This window comes from Triturus cristatus, chromosome 7 (genome assembly GCF_964204655.1).
Source record: "Triturus cristatus chromosome 7, aTriCri1.1, whole genome shotgun sequence".
Taxonomy (NCBI): domain Eukaryota; kingdom Metazoa; phylum Chordata; class Amphibia; order Caudata; family Salamandridae; genus Triturus; species Triturus cristatus.
Window position 1 is genome coordinate 1,251,468,144 of NC_140590.1, and position 16,146 is coordinate 1,251,484,289.

The following is a 16,146-nucleotide window of genomic DNA, read 5'->3' on the forward strand; positions in this document are numbered from 1 at the left end:
CTGAGACTGATAATGATGAAAATGAAGTGGAGCATGACTGTCTCCATGTTACTGAAGTATGCACCATGCGTAACCAGATATTCAAGAGGAGCCACTGTCTGAATTTGATTTTGCATTGTTTGTCTATGGCTCATGTTTGCAAACCATGAAGGAAATTTACGAGCTGCTTATGCAGTCTGTACAGTTTCAGGAGTAGTAGAAGCTTTGTTGCTCCAGGTAGTGTTCTCAGCACAAGTGGCTGAGTCGACTGCTCCTAATAGAGCATGCGGCATCTCAGATCAGCAGAGAGTGACCATTTTCACTGATACTCAGTACAGCTTGTTGTTGTTCATGATTTAGGACAGTTATGGTCCCAGAGGGGCCATGACCTCCACAGGCTCGCCCATTCGGAATGGGGACCAAGTTCAAAAACTCCTTGAAACATTGCAGATGCCTGCAGAAATTGCTATTAAGCGTGCGGCGCATTGGTAGGGGATGATTATGTGACTATTGGCAAAAGACATACTGACAAAGTCACCAGATACTGTGCTTACAATGCTTGCACCTTTGATGGAGAGTATACAAACGAGGGAACCGATGAGACCAACTACAACATTATGTTAACTACAACTGATGCTTGGGAGGAAGTTAAGAGTTTGCAGGAAGAAGTGTCAGAGGCTGAATAGCAGAGTTGGGTCAAAACGGGTTGTGTCAAGAGAGATGAGGACGAGATTTGGGTTTCAGAAGATGTGGACAAGTGTTGCCTAACAGCCTTTTACCCTTGATGGCCAGATATTATCATGGTCCTACTCATGTGGGAAGAAATGCAATGGTCCCTTTGTTTAGGCAGACTTGGGTAAATCCAAGGTTGAGAATTATGCCTAAGGCATTGTGACACAGATGTGTTGTGTGTCAACAGAATAATGAGGGGGAAGGGAATGCAGTAACACGGAGTCACATGGGGAGGTCAGGAGGTCCTATCAACAGGATGCAGTTGGATTTTTTTGAGCTGCCAATGTGTAATGGATTGAGATGCATATAGGTTGTTGTGTATATCTTTTCACGATGGGTTGAGGCATATCTTATATGAAGGAAAGATAATCTCACAGTAGCAAAGCTTTTGTTGAGGATGTTAATACCCAGATTTGGCTTCCCGAATTCTTCGGAATCAGATTGAAGCTTGCACTTTAAAAATGAAATCCTGAGAATACTGTGTGCTGTTTTACAAGTTAAACAGAGACTGCATTATAGTAACAGACCTGAGGCTTTGAGTCTGCTGGAACAGGTCAATGGGACTTTGAAAGCCAAGCTTGCAAAAGTGTGAGCTTTTACATCCTTGAGATGGCCTTATGCATTGCCACTTGTGTTGATGAATCTCCACAGCATACCTGATAGATGGACAGAATTGTACCCCCATGTGATCATTTTAGGTAGGGCAATAATGTTTCCAGCAGTACCTGTAAATGCGCTTGTGAACATTACTGATGAACTGACACTTAATTACTGTAAAGAATTGGCTAATGTGGTGCATTCTGTGCCTCATCAGATTGAAGCCACTACAGCCATGTCTCACGGGAGCAGTGCCATGATTTCAGCCCTGGTGACTGGGTCCTGGTGAAGAAACACCTACAAAAGAGTTGTCTGGATACGCGTTGGTGTGAGCCATTCCAGGTGATCCTAGTCACGATGACTGCTGTGAAGTGCAGAGGTCTCCCCAACTGGGTGCATGCTGCCCACACTCAGAGTTCCGTGTCCCCTTGATGATATAACAGCCCCTCTCCCAGAAGCACCAGCGGGGGTCAAGAGGCAATGGGAGCAGGTTAGTCAAGCTGTTGGGGACGAGGAAGAATCTGAAACTGCACTTGTTCTGCCTGGGGGCCTGGAGAGTTGGCTGTTGAAGCTGAAAACAAAGGGGCTAGTTCTGTGGTTGTGACTGAGCCAGACTTGGACCCCAATGAAGGGCCTAGCGCTGCAGAACCACGAGTGTCAGCAGGAGAATATAAGTCGATAAGGAGGGAGAGGGGGAGACTGGTCCCACAGGGAGAAGTTGACCTTGCAGTCATCATGGAGGATGGTGAGGATTCTGATCTGAGTGACGCAGAAGGAGATGGGAATACACTCAGAAGGTCAAAGTGAACAAGAGTGTCTTGTCGAAGGTACTCTTCCCCTGAATAGACTTACTTCCTTGCAAATGACAGAGAGAATGAGTTCTTGGAATTCTGGAATCATTGTGAAAATTCAACTGAAACTTTGGGAACTTGATCTTCAGCTTGATCTCACGTTTGAGCTTCCTCTGTTAGTGAAATTGAGTGCCTTGAAATCTCTTATTCTGAATGTGGCCGAGTTTCCTTTCTTGGATGCAAATGAGTTCCCTGGACTAGTGGATTAACTGGAACACTTCTTTCTGGTATTGATTGTCAGTGAACTTGAACCATTTATCATTAGAGACATTTGAATAGACTTTGTAGGGAAGAAAAAAGATTCACATAGACTTTGTATATAATTTTGCTGCATATCATTTGAACTCAGGTGGAAACTGATAGAAAAGACTCTGTAGCTGCTATGTTCCAACCAAAGATTTGGATTCTAACGAAGAAATGGAAGCCAATTCTAATACTAATAGGCGTAGATACATTATAGCAGGCGCATTAAAATGTGTAGTTTTTGTAATAATCATTGTGCTTATAGGGTTATATCTAGCTACATAAAAGTCAGTAAAAGTCAAGCCTACGGATGCGCATACCACACCACATCCTGCTGATAATAGCTTACAGTTGTGGGGGGTAAGAAACTGAACACAGATATATTAATGGGAGATTATGTTTCAAATGCTTATTTTAGATTGCTGTATGCATTTATTGACACTATGAATGCAAAAGATTATTATGTGTGCACTCAGTTGCCTGTGTCTATTGCAGTGGGTGTAACCTGTCATCATATCCCTTTGACATAAGGAATTTCCTGTAACCTTAGCAAGGTAATTTTCAATATTAGTTTTTTCAAGCTATGATTTAGTTCTTTCAGAAGTCCCTATGTTTAACCATTTGCATAAGAATCCTTATTTCAAAGGGGTTGTGATTGCAAGCAAGTATTTTGCATCTATTAAGTCACTGAACACTGCATACGCACATAGACATAATCTGACCTGTTCCATGTCAGATGTGGCAAAGATATCCTTAAATTTCATAGAGGACAGAATAAGAGATCCCGAGTCCAAATCTGAAAGTGATAAAGATCTTAAGAAACACCAGAGGTGGGATAGTGAAGAGACTGAACATCAAGTGAAGGAAAATTTGCCTGCCTTGACCTTAGATTGGCAACATATGGGAAAGCTGTGTTTACATGTTGATCAAAGTTACATAGACTCGTTGTTTTTAGGACAGAGAAACTGGGAACGTGTTTTTGAGGTGCGGGTGAAGAATTACCTTTTCTTGGAGGGACAGGATTCTGTGATTCCTGGAGTGCATTTTATATGTGGACAGTATACATATTTTAAATTTCCCATGGACTGCATTTTTTTTGTTACCTTGGTATCATTTTCCCGCAAATTTGCCACGTGGAACATTTAAATGATCTTGTATGGAAAAATAAATCTAGAACTAGGGAAGGTGTTAGTGCAGCAAAAGTGATAGGAGATATTTTTGGCTCTATAATCCTATCTGTAGGTGTGGTCCTGAATGATCTGAAAATTAGAAAGCTGTCTACAATAGTGGATATACTGGCTTTTAGTACTGCAAATTATTGATTGTTTGTTAATACTGAAATGGTTGTGATAAGGTCTATGGTTTTACAGGACCAACTTGCGTTAGACCTTTTACTCGCAAAGGAGAGCGGAGTCTGTAGAATGCTCAAAGTTCAACAATGTTGTACTTATATTCCAGATGAAAGTCAGGATCCGGAGAAGTATATTCTGAATATATCTGGGTTGACAAAAAATGTGAAAGAGTTAGAAGTGACAGGAGCTTGGGAAGCCACTGGAAATAGATTGTCTGCTGAAGGTAAATGGTTTGGAAACTTGGGAAGTGGAATTTTGAGTGCCATCTTGAAACCCCTTTTGATAATTGCGCTTTGTGTAATATTCCTATTAATAATCTTTAAGGGATACAAATATGCACAGGGTTAAAGGAAAGTGAAGAGAAAGAGGGCAGATGTGGAGTTAGATGAGAGTCTGAGTAAATACTATGACGACATGAAATGTCAAGAGGATTCTAGGCGAAAGATGCAAAGGGCTACAGGGTTTTAGATAGTCCATCTGATAACATCTTATTGTAATCTGTGATGGCTTGATTCACCATCAGAAGGGGGACTGGAGCAACGTAATTTTGGCTTCACCCTTTCATGTTTAGTTGGGCCACATATATGTGTACGAATGGCCTTATGTACTCGTTTGATGTAAACTTATTAATATAACGTAGTGCTCTTGAACAGTAACAGTAAGTGCCTATACTATGTAATCTTGACATTTAACTGTGTGTATATTAACATTTTCTTTACAGTAATGAGTTGCAGTTCTCACATATATCTACATCTGTGTGGTTTGAAGAATATTAAATTTCTTATATGTTGACGTATTGCTTTAAATAATGCTCTCCATTTATTTTTTAATTCAAAATGTATTCATTCGAACAGTATTCTACACTTATATTGTTACTGCATTATTATCTATAATAATGCGCTTAACTGTGTACTGAAATGCTTGCCGTGCTAAAGGTGACCAATGGCCTTAACCTTTTGGATTTCACAATGTTTACTTTTACCGTGAATGTTTGCTTTGGATGCAATGTTTCTCTTTCCTCTGAGGGCGCAGTGGCATTAGCTCATGGACAATTGTGGCACATTGTGTGGAAGAGATAGTGAAGCTCGAAAGAAGTATCTCTTGGTAAGTATAAGAATATTTAACAAAGGAAGGGAGGACTCCATTCTGAGCGGTATAAGGAGACGGGAGGAATTCAAGAAAATTTAAAAGTGTAGACCAAAGGAGAGAAATCTCAAGTGTAGTTGCCAAGTTTGCTGTTTGAAGATGGTACATAATTGGACATGTGACCTGGAATTCTCAAAAGTTCTTTTGGTAGGTATAATTGGGCATTGCAGTTTAGATTTGTTCAGATTCCCCTTTAGACTAAGAGGTACAGACCTCTTTGTGACATCTCTGTTGTGTGGCTTCATGCCATACAATATACTTTACCATTGAAAACTTCTGCAGAAGTTCTACTATGCTGACACCTTTTCTCTGCTTCCCCAATTTAATAGATTTCGCTGACTCCCAGTTAGAATAGGGTTTAGTAGGTCTTCTTGGACAACCTCATGTATAGGCAAGAGGATTTAAACTTTCAATCTACACATCAGACTGTATTTCTCATTCTGTGTGTGGCAGCCACCAAATTCCTCATTTGTTTTCTGTAATGGAGGATTAATTTTATCCGTCACTTTGAATATCCTTCAGTGATACTGTATTTTCATACCATGTTCCTGGGACTGAAATATATCAGCTTGGTTTTGAATTTATAATAAATCCATACTTAATCCCATCAATCAACTCTGAGTTTTACTGTGTGGCCAAATGGGTTACACTGTAATTGGTAAATTGTAGTTGATCCTAACTCGTTGTATTCCTCAGACACCTAGAATGTTTCATTGCAGATGACAGGAATGAGGAGTCCATGTTATATGCATTTTCACTCACAAAAGATATCTTGGTTTCAAATGGGAAAACAGAATCTGCAACAGTGCTTAATTTGCACAGCAGATCATTATTTTGGGCACTAGTACTCATTTTATCACCAGACTTTAATCTGGAACAAGAGGGAAAAAGACAGACAAAAAAGGAGTGCTTAGAGAAAGATAGGAAAACAGTAACACCATGAGAAGCAGGGATGAAAAAGAACCTGCAAATGTAAGATAAAGAGAGAGGAAATGTAGGGTGCTGGAAGCAAGAGGCATGAGGAGGAATATAAACTAGGCAGTGATGGTCTCCAGCAACCCTAATATTCAGCAGCGAAACTAACATATTCAAGCACAAAACTTTGGGCCTCTGCTTCTTTTTTTTCACTTGTTACACACAAATTAAGAACTGTTGTGGTCCAAGCTGGGCTTGCCTTCATCAAGATGTCCTATATCCAAGCCTGTTACTCACTGGTGTGTTGGGACCAGGGGAGAACATGCTAGGAGCCCCCCAGACTGAAGACTACAAGTCGTGGGTAGCCACGGTAGTACGGAGTTCCCCCACTATATTTAGAGAGGGCACCCCGTTCCCATTATCCAAAGGATGGCGAGAGGTGCCACCTTGTGCCCCAACACTGCAGCTGCTTGCATTTACAAACACTGTGCGTCTCACAGTGTGTAACCTGGCCTCGGGGTGTTATTAATGTCTCCTTCCTGCTTAAAAGTCTTATCTAAGAAGTAGCAAGGAACTTCACACCATTAGCTCTTCCATAGCCTGAAGAGCTGCAAATGTGCAGTGAGTGTGTGCTTTGAAGCTGAAGAAAAGAAAGCAAATATGTTTGAACAGAATGTTTGTTTAAAAAAAATAAAAAAAGCACATTGTTTACTCTGTTACTGCAGTTTAAAATGTTATCCCAAGTTCCACGTGTTTGTTGAAAAATAACGACCCCTTCAGCAATTTGTGAGCTAAACTGCACACCGAAATGTGGAAAACATACATTTTATTCATTAAAAAAAAGGTCAAACAAACCAAAACATGTTGTTTTGCATTATTGAATTTACTTGGTGTTGTTGTTAAACAGGCCTGCTCCACTTTATAAGGGAGGAATACTATAAGGGCAGAAATTCTGCATCACTTCGTGAGGTCTTACTGTGATTTACATATGCTAATTATTCCCCACACTATTCCTCTTAGGACTTGTGCCCTGCCCAGACCACAATAACAGGAGTGTTCCGTACCTGTAATAGACGCAGGCGACTTCGCGCGTGACGAAGATGTACCCTCCGTCGCGTTCTCTTTTGATTGTGAATTGAGCCAGCGTGGCGCGAGAACCGGCAGCTACTACCACAGCGTCCAGGTCCACGGGCAGCGGAGGGTCCCCCAGGCCGGCCCGCCAGTCGCTGCCGATCTCTGCACTCAGCCAGTCAGCGTAGGCCGCCGCCGACTTGAAGATCTCGTTGGAGACTCGCAGGGCGCAGGTGGGGAAGGAGCGCCACTCTGCCACGCCGGTTGGCAGCTTCTGTGCGCGACCATTCAGCAGCCGGTTGGGGCACAGAGTGCACATCTTGGCCCTACTTAATGCGCTCTCCAGCGGGGTAATGCGGCCGACGGTCCGGCGCAAGGTGGTAATGTCAAAGCCAGCTCCCGCCAAATCGTGCCCTGGAATGAAATCGGTTTCCTGGCACTCCTGGTAGGTGCCAGTGAAGCACTCAGGGTGGACAGCAGGAAGCTGATGGATGAAGAAGCAGTAACTGATTAGCACGATCCAGAGGCGGTCACAGCCCATCGTTGGTCCTTCTGGAGCTTTGTACATTCATCGGTGTATTTCCCAGTCGTTTTAAATGGTAGCTTCAACCTATAAGAGGAAAAGATGCAGAAAGCGTTCAGTCATGTTTACATTTTTAATACCATCCTTGGGCGCTCTGTTTGCCTCATCCGTTGACCTACAGAAACCCCCTAGAACATGATGAGATGGCTTATCTACCATGTTTTCACTGGCCTGGCCTGATGCATCCCCTTTCTTCCTCTTACACCGCTCTTTCTTCAGTCCTATCTTATCGAATCATTCCTGTTCTGAAGTAACAACCTGTTCCTAATTGCCTCACTTCCCTGTCTGCACATTAATTCAGGTATCTTCACCCGACTTCTGGAATATGTGCACCCTTCTTGTCCTTATACTTCTCCTCACCACCACTACCCTAGTAACACTCTTCTCTTATCCCCTTCCACCCTCCTACTCCTCATTTTCCCAACATGGCCACCACTTGAGTTAAATCTGGAATTAATTGCTACAAAATCATTTATCCTCCTAACCTGACTAAAGCTTCAGCAAAACGATTCAAGCATAACACCATTGAATGTTTCCCTGATTCCCTTTTTGTGATCAATTCTACAATGGTCGTTATGGGAGGCTCAAAAATGATTTCATTTTTTTCACTCACGACATCCCCTCCTGGTCCACCAGCTTATATAATTCCCTTAACGTCACCTTCTCCTCCTCTATCCCTCATGGGGAAACAGCTAAAAATGTCCCCCTCTGCGTGTTTTAACGGCTCCCTCACTATCTCACTCTATAACAACGGTACTGTCATGATCCAAGCCAAAGACACCTGTCTCTCTCTCTTTGACCACCTCTTCCCTTCCCTACTCCCCTCCTCTGCGACCGGGTTCTCCCTTGACTCTTCATCTAGCTCCACCCATTACTCCCTATCGCCTCCCCTGACCCCCCCACACTCCAATAGGCTGCACCCTCGGGAGGCACAGGTCGACCCCCTCACAGTATGCCCCCCCTTCATCACTTCAGCCTTACCTCTAGCTAATACGCTCCTCTTCCAATCTGCACCGTCCCGGTACTCCAATCTTATCTCCTCCCCCTATCCCTATCTGCCACCCCCCTATTTAGTCCATCTTTCCTCCAACCTTCTCCCCTAGTTAACTTTCCTTACGTTCCCCCTATTCCCTCCTCGTCTCCTCTTTTCTACCCCCTCCTCCCCTCGCTATGTACCCCGATTTCTTCACAAACCCATTGTATCTCTCTTCTTTCCCCCACTCCTCCAGTAATGCTGTGCTACTCCCTTTCCCCCCTTGGTAACCCTTTCCCTCCCTCGGGCCTAGCAGAACCACTTTCTCCCTTCAACTTCCCTATCTCCCAACCCCCTCACTTGGCCAGGTGCCCGTTCCCTCACATACACCTCACCTAGCTGACAAGACCTCTCCAACCTCCTCCCCTCTTTCTCCCAAACCTCCTTCCTTCCTATGACTCCACACATTCCCCCCTCTCTTTCCGCCCCACCGCCTCACTCCTCTCCTATCTCCCCCTAATTTTGTACTTAATTCCTATCCTTCTTGCAACGTCAACAAAGACAACTCTCCTTTCACCTCTGATGCACCAATGCCTGCTCTCAACCACCACCTTTCCCCACCTCTGAACCCTGTACCCCAACTCCCCTCCCGTACCCCCACATCTCCCTGCCTTCCACCACCAATTGCACCCCCTCCTGTTTCCATCGAGCCACCCAACATGCAGTGCTCTACCCTTCTCTCTCTGGAAAATAAGCTAGGTTCTCTCATCACCTCCATCTCCCAACTTGAAGCTACCATTTCACTTTTAAGCTCCAAGATTTCCACCTTTCCATACACCGCAATTCCTTTGGAAAACACTCAACTTCCCACGAGATGCACCTCGCCCCCACACCCCAAAATAGCCAATCATAACTTGTTGGCTGCAAACATTGCGAACTCACACAAGTCCTCGAACGCCACCATTCTTCCACTTTCCACTCCAAGTAACCCTACTATCTACACTATTCTGACCATCTCCTAAACCCTCCCGAGCGCCCTCGTATAAGTACAATATCCCTATCACCCCTCATAGCCCAAGTGCCCCCATCACCAAAACAGCAGTCTCGACAGAGCAGCGCTGTCTGCTCCACAACTGCAGATCTGCAATAAAACACAAACTTGAAATCTCCGATACCATCATCCTTCACAATATTGACATGCTCTTCCTCACAGAGACCTGGGTTCAATGATACCTCTCACTCTATGTTTGATCTCCTATTACCCACAGGCTATTCTATATTTAGAAATGACAGAATAGACAAAGTTTGGGGGAGGTGTTGCAGTCATCTTTGGAAACTCCCTTCAACTTAAGGCTTTTCCTATCAGCTCCTTCCGTACTTTTGAATGCCTATCTCTTGAGCTTCAATTGCACCACCGCTCACCCCTCAGATTCCATGCCATTTACTGCCCGCCTGGTGGTGGCCCTTTGTTCATGGGGGAACTCACTGACTTCATCAGCGACCAATACTCGCAAAGTGACAATCAGATCTTCGTGGGTGACTTCAATCTCCACTGGGGCTCGCTTCAAGACTCTTCTGCGAATATGGTGGCCACCTTCCTCTCGGGAAACGATCTTATCGAACACTGCACAGTAACAACACACTCTAAGGGCTCAATCCTGGACCTTGCTATTTCTAAAGCAGGCATGCTTACTATCGCTATCCCTATTCATGTAGACTGGTCTGACCACCTCCTCATCCCATTCTCTCTTCGCCTATCACACTCTATAACTCTCGGCCAACCTAAGAGGGCTACTTCCTGGTTCCGTGACACTAAAAATATTTACCTCCGTACCCTCTGTGATTCAGCTTTGCTATCACTTCCAAGGCTAGACCCGAACCTGGATGTTAACGAACTCACCTCCCAATGCCTCACAGTCGAAATCAATAACGTCGCTCCTCTTCAAAGCAAAAAGAAAAGGCCTACTCCCTCAGCACCTTGGTTCAACAAATCCCTTTATGAAGAAAGGAAGTACCTAAGAATCCTGGAGAAACAATGGAGACAAGCACCCTCCACCGATAATTTGGTCACGCTTCGTTCAGCAAGATCCAAGTACCACAAGCACATCTTCCTCGGAAAAGCATCGCACCTCAGAACCCTCCTCCGCCAAAAATAGACCCAAAAAAACTATTCGATCAGATCAAGAATCCAAACTGCTCTCCCCCAACCCCCAAGTTGGAGGATTCTACAAAGAAAGCAGCAGAATTTGCTATATTCTTTTACGAAAAAGTGAAATCACTTGTGGATCTGGTCATTCATCCTACCCCTCCAGAGGAGCGCAAATTCTTAGCCATTTGGCAGAACTTTGACCCCATCTCTGAAGATGCCCTCCTCAAATGCATCCTCGAAACAAAGCCCTCCAACCATTCTCTTGACCCCATCCCTAGCGCCATTGCCATCAACTTCTAAACCTATTCTCTTTCCTATTGGACCACTCTGGTTAACCTCTCCCTCTGTCAAGGCTCTATTCCTGTTTCCTTCAAAACTGGGCAGGTTACCCCTCTGCTTAAAAAACTCACCGCTGATGCGACAACAACTTCCGCCCCATCACTAACCTACCTTTTCTTGCGAAAATCACAGAAAGATGTGTGGTGAAACAACTCTCCCGTCATATCAAAGACAATAATCTTCTTGACAATTTCCAGTCTGGCTTCATTCAAAACTGCAGCCCTGAAACAGCCCTGCTGCAAGTGATTGATGACGCGTTGCGGATACTTGATTCAGGGGAGTCTTGTCTTCTAATTCTCCTTGACCTTTCTGTAGCCTTTGACACTGTCAATTACAATACTCTCCTAAACACTCTTCAACAGAGAATGGGCATGGAGTGCACTGTGCTTAAATGGTTTGCTTCCTTCCTCTCTGATAGATCCCAAATGATCAAAATAGCGAACAGTCTTTCATCTCCTTTGGCGGTAGGTCAAGGTGTTCCTCAAGGCTCTATACTTGCACCCACTCTGTTCAACCTCTATTTGGAACCATTGGGAAATCTTCTAAGTAAATCCGGGATCCTCTATCATCTCTATGTGGACGACACTCAAATCTACCTCAATATGGCCTCCAGTCACGATCTCTCCATCCTAAACTCTACTCTCGACTCCATTCAAAACTGGATGTTAACTCATCAACTGATTCTGAATACCTCCAAAACTGAATTCCTCCTCCTCTCCTCCTCACTTTCTCCTCCTTCGGTTCAATCATGGATGGATCAGATGAATCTACTTAACAATAAACCCATCATTGTCGACAGCGCAAAATCCCTTGGCGTCATTCTCAACAAAAAACTCAATCTACTCTCCCACATCAATTCCATTGCAAAGTCTGCTCGATACCAACTGCGCCTTCTGTGGGGGATTCATCGCTTCTTCTCGGAGCAAGACCTTAAAACCCAGGTCTAATCGCTGGTTCTCTCTAGATTAGACTACTGCAATTCTCTTCTTACTGGCCTCCCCAAATCCCACCTGTCCCCCCTTAAATCCGTTCTCCATTCAGCAGCTCGTTTCATATATGGGGCCAAAAGAAGCGACCACATCACACCCATTTTATCCACCCTTCGTTGGCTTCCCATCGAGGCAAGATCTATCTACCAGACTGCCTGCATCACCCACAAAGCCTTGCACTCCTCCTCTCCTCGCTACCTGGCAAATAAACTGAAACTCACTGGAGGCTCTAGACCATCACGTAAGGCGGGAAATGTATTGCTTGAACCTCCCACTTTCAAGAAGGAAAGATCGATGGCCCAATCCTTTTCAGGCAACGCAGTGAGAATCTGGAACTCACTTCCGCCTCAGCTCTGGACCACCACCTCTTCCCGGTCCTTCAAAACTGACCTCAAAGTTCTCCTCCTTCAAAGACACTTCCAAATCTAATTCATGCCCTCTCTATTCCCTGAAGGAAGTTCTTCCACTATAGGAAAGTCTGTACTCCATGCCTATTGAAGTGCCTTCCCAGTGTGTTCTTGTGTTTTGAGTGTCTGCCATTTATTGCAGTTTTATACCTCTACTTGTATCTTGTACGCTTATGTAACTTGCACACGTCACTTTGTCCTCTTGTAACGTATCGTTTGCTACCTCTTCTTGTATTTTGTTTGCTTTTGATACATGCACAAGTGTCACTTTTACCTCATGTAATGTAACGTTTGCTTTTGTAACATGCCCACTTGTAATTTTCTCCCCATGTAACGCTGCTGTTCCTATTGTGAAGCACTCTGACACCTTCGGGTAAAGTCCGCGCTATATAAAAACGCATAAAATAAAAAGAAAAATTTAAAAAATGCATTCTCCCTAAATCCAACCCCGGTGGCAGCAAGTTCGGGAACCACCACCACAACCAATGTACTCACTCCATCCTTTCACTGGTCACTAGCCCATGTATTAAATCAGGAGTACTCGCAATGGGGATGCGGGGTATCACTGCATTTTTAACGTTTATCTTGTTAGAGGGTCTCAAAACCAGGTCAATAAATGATTTCTTTGAGGTTGTCTATCACGTCATCACGCTGCATGAATTTAGTCAAGCCCATACTACGACCGACCACTAGGTGGCACTGCAGAATCGCGTTCCGCCTCCTCACTCAAGGGCCTATGCCAGTGTCGTACTGCGACTTTAGTTTTATACGACACAACATCCTCTTCCGTGGTGACCTGCATACCTCGAGACAAGCAAGGTACGAGTGTTAAGAAGGGTTCTTAACCCCTTCAATGCTCATGACGGAGCGGTTCCGTCATGAGCATCGGTTGGGCTGTGCTTATGACAGAATCGCTCTGTCATGAGCACAGCCCCTGGGGCATCGATCTTGCCCCCAGAGAGGGGGATGGCAGCGGAAGAGTTTCCGCTGCCACCCCGACCCCCCACCATGCTTCCCCATGACGTCAGCGCGCACAGCGCGCGCCGGCATCGTCAGGAAGCGCTGGACGCGCTGGAAATCATTTCTTTCCAGCACGTCCAGAGGAGGAGGTAGGTGTTTTGTCTCCAGTGGGGTGGGGGGGGCCAAATCAGGATGCCTTGAGGCATCGGGGGAGAGGAAATAGTATTTCCTCTCCCCTGATGTCTCAATGCAGGGCATTCCTGCTTCACGATCGTGCACAGCGTCGCGATCGTGAAGCAGCAATGCCCCACTAGACACCAGGGATGTTCTTTTTTGGAAAAGGAAGCGACCCCTAGGGCAAGGGTCGCTTCCTATGTGGGCCATTTTAAATTAAGACTTTTCTGCCCCCCCCCCCCCCCCCTGGGGACAGATCGGACATTTATTTGGCCGTTTCTGGACCCAGGGGGGGCAGAAAAGCCCACTAGACCCAGGGATTTATTACTTTTGCAAGGGGGCAAATTTCTGTCTGCTGTTTTCTGCCCTACCTTTGGGGCAGATTGTCCTGGCAGACAACCTCACCCGATCCCTTGGGCAAGATCACCCCCTATTTTTCTCAGCCCTATTTGAAGGCCCATCTGGCCGATTGAACATTTGGGTAGTAACATGGCGTGTTATAATGTTAATTGTTTTATTTTTTGTGAATTGCAATTGTAATGCTTTATTTTTCCTTTTTTTTCTAGGTGAAGGCTTTTGCTCTTTAGACTGTTCCAGGTTGCGGTTTCATTACTGGTGGTTCTGCTGTTTGTGTAGTTGCATGTGTTTGGTAAGTGACTTTTTTTTGTACAATGTAAATGAGTTTCATTTCTCTGCATGAATTTGTTTTTTCCAAATGGTGTAATAATAGCAGTATGTTTGGCTTCTGTTGTTTGAGTGTCAAAAACCTTTTGCATTTGTGCTCGATGTGTATTTTGCTGTCTTGTGAGTAATTGGTTTTGTTTTTTTCTTTCTAGTGGGATATTGTTGGTTTTTCCTGTGTCTCTGCAGAGTAGGTGCTGGTGAGTGTAGCTGTCTCTTGTAAGTGAATTGTATAGTTTTTGAGTATATAGATCTTTGTGATAAAGGCACACATTTTTTTAATTACTTGTTTTGCACAGTGTTGGTTGTTGTTGCCTTGTTTGTGCAGTCTCCTTTCTTAGTAAGGATAATGGCTAGCCGCAGGATTACTGCTCAGCAGGTTGTTGGTATGCTTTTTGAGGCTTCCTCTGACCATGGTTCAGAGAGTGACTCTGCATCTGAGGCAGAGGAGGCAGGGGACGATTCTGGTAGTGAGTTTCCTCTCCACATGGAATCATCGGATTATGAAAATAATCTTAGTGCGGATGAAGTGCCTGTGTTAGAGGAGGAGATTGATGTGCCGATAGTGCGGCAAGAGGCATCTGGGCTGCAGCCTGGGGCTGCAAGGCTTCCCATTGGTGTAGTGCGGCAAGAGGCATCTGGGCTGCAGCCTGCGGCTGCAAGGCTTCCCATTGGTGTAGTGCGGCAAGAGGCATCTGGGGCTGCAAGGCTTCCCGTTGGTATAGTGCAGCAAGAGGAATCTGGGCTGCAGCCTGGGGCTGCAAGGCTTCCCATTGAAAGTGCTGACCTCTGGGTTGCCCCAGGCATGGTGCAGCCGGCATTGCCAGACTTTGCTGGTGTTCCAGGGTGTAGAGTGAATACTGAAAACTTTTTGCCAATACATTTTTTTCAGTTGTTTATGGACGATGTGTTTTTGGCAGAGATTGTTGAGCAGACTAATTTGTATGCCGAACAGTTTTTGAGGGACAACAGTGCCAGTCTTAAGCCCCACTCTAGAGCTACCCGGTGGACTCCCACAAATCTGGAAGAGATGAAGAAGTTCTTGGGTTTAACTTTTTTGATGGGCTTGCTAAGGAAGCCATCAAAGTCTTCATATTGGTCTACTAGTCCCTTGATGGCAACTGCTATTTTTCCGGCAGTCATGAGTAGTGATAGGTATTTGCTTCTGCTTCGGATGATGCATTTTGACGATAATGGTTTAGCGTTGCCACGAGATCACCCTGATTGTGACCGCCTTTTTAAGATTCGGCCTGTCATTGATCACTTTGTTGATCGTTTTTCTGTGATCTATGCTCCAGGGAAAGAAATTGCAGTGGATGAGTCTTTGGTGTTGTTCAAGGGCCGCTTGGTTTTTAGGTAATACATTCCTAGTAAGAGGGCACGCTATGGAATTAAGCTGTATATGCTGTGTGACAGTAGGACTGGATATGTCTCTAATTTCAGGGTGTACACCGGTAAGGAATCCAGGATTAACCCCCCTAGTTGTCCATCCACTTTTGAAGTGACTGAGAAAATTGTGTGGGAACTTGGTAAAGGATTTTTTAACAAAGGCCACCATTTATATGTAGATAACTTCTACACTGGTGTGCGATTGTTCAGGGAATTGGCCAAAGTGGACACTGTTGCTTGTGGCACAATCCGCTCAAACCGTAAAGGTTTCCCAAAAGAACTTGTTTGTCAAAAGCTTGTGCGGGGACAGTGCAGTGCGTTGCGTTGCGAGGAGCTTCTAGCTGTGAAGTTTTCAGACAGGAGATATGTCTACATGCTGACTACCATCCACAATGAAAGCACTGCACCTGTGACTGTTTGGGGTCAGGTTGCTGAAGCGCGCAAACCTGTGTGCATTTTAGACTATAATAAGCACATGGGTGGTGTTGACAGAGTAGATCAGAGGTTGGAACCTTACGCTGCTCTTCGTAAGGCTTACATTTGGTACAAGAAGTTGGCTATCCATCTTTTCCACTTGGCAACCTTTAATGCTTTTGTTGTGTTCCAGGATTCTTGT

At 44.8% G+C, this 16,146-nt stretch overlaps 1 protein-coding gene across 1 annotated transcript in view; it reads right to left on the minus strand.

Moving 5' to 3' along the window:
- The window catches only part of LOC146811732 (perforin-1-like), a 49,726-nt gene that overhangs the window by 19,800 nt on the left and 13,780 nt on the right, over positions 1-16,146 (minus strand). Inside the window, exon 2 of the mRNA XM_085614531.1 lies at positions 6,880-7,496. Coding sequence (XP_085470657.1) covers positions 6,880-7,454 — 575 coding nt within the window. The 5' untranslated portion in view covers positions 7,455-7,496. The remainder of the gene's footprint in view (positions 1-6,879; positions 7,497-16,146) is intronic.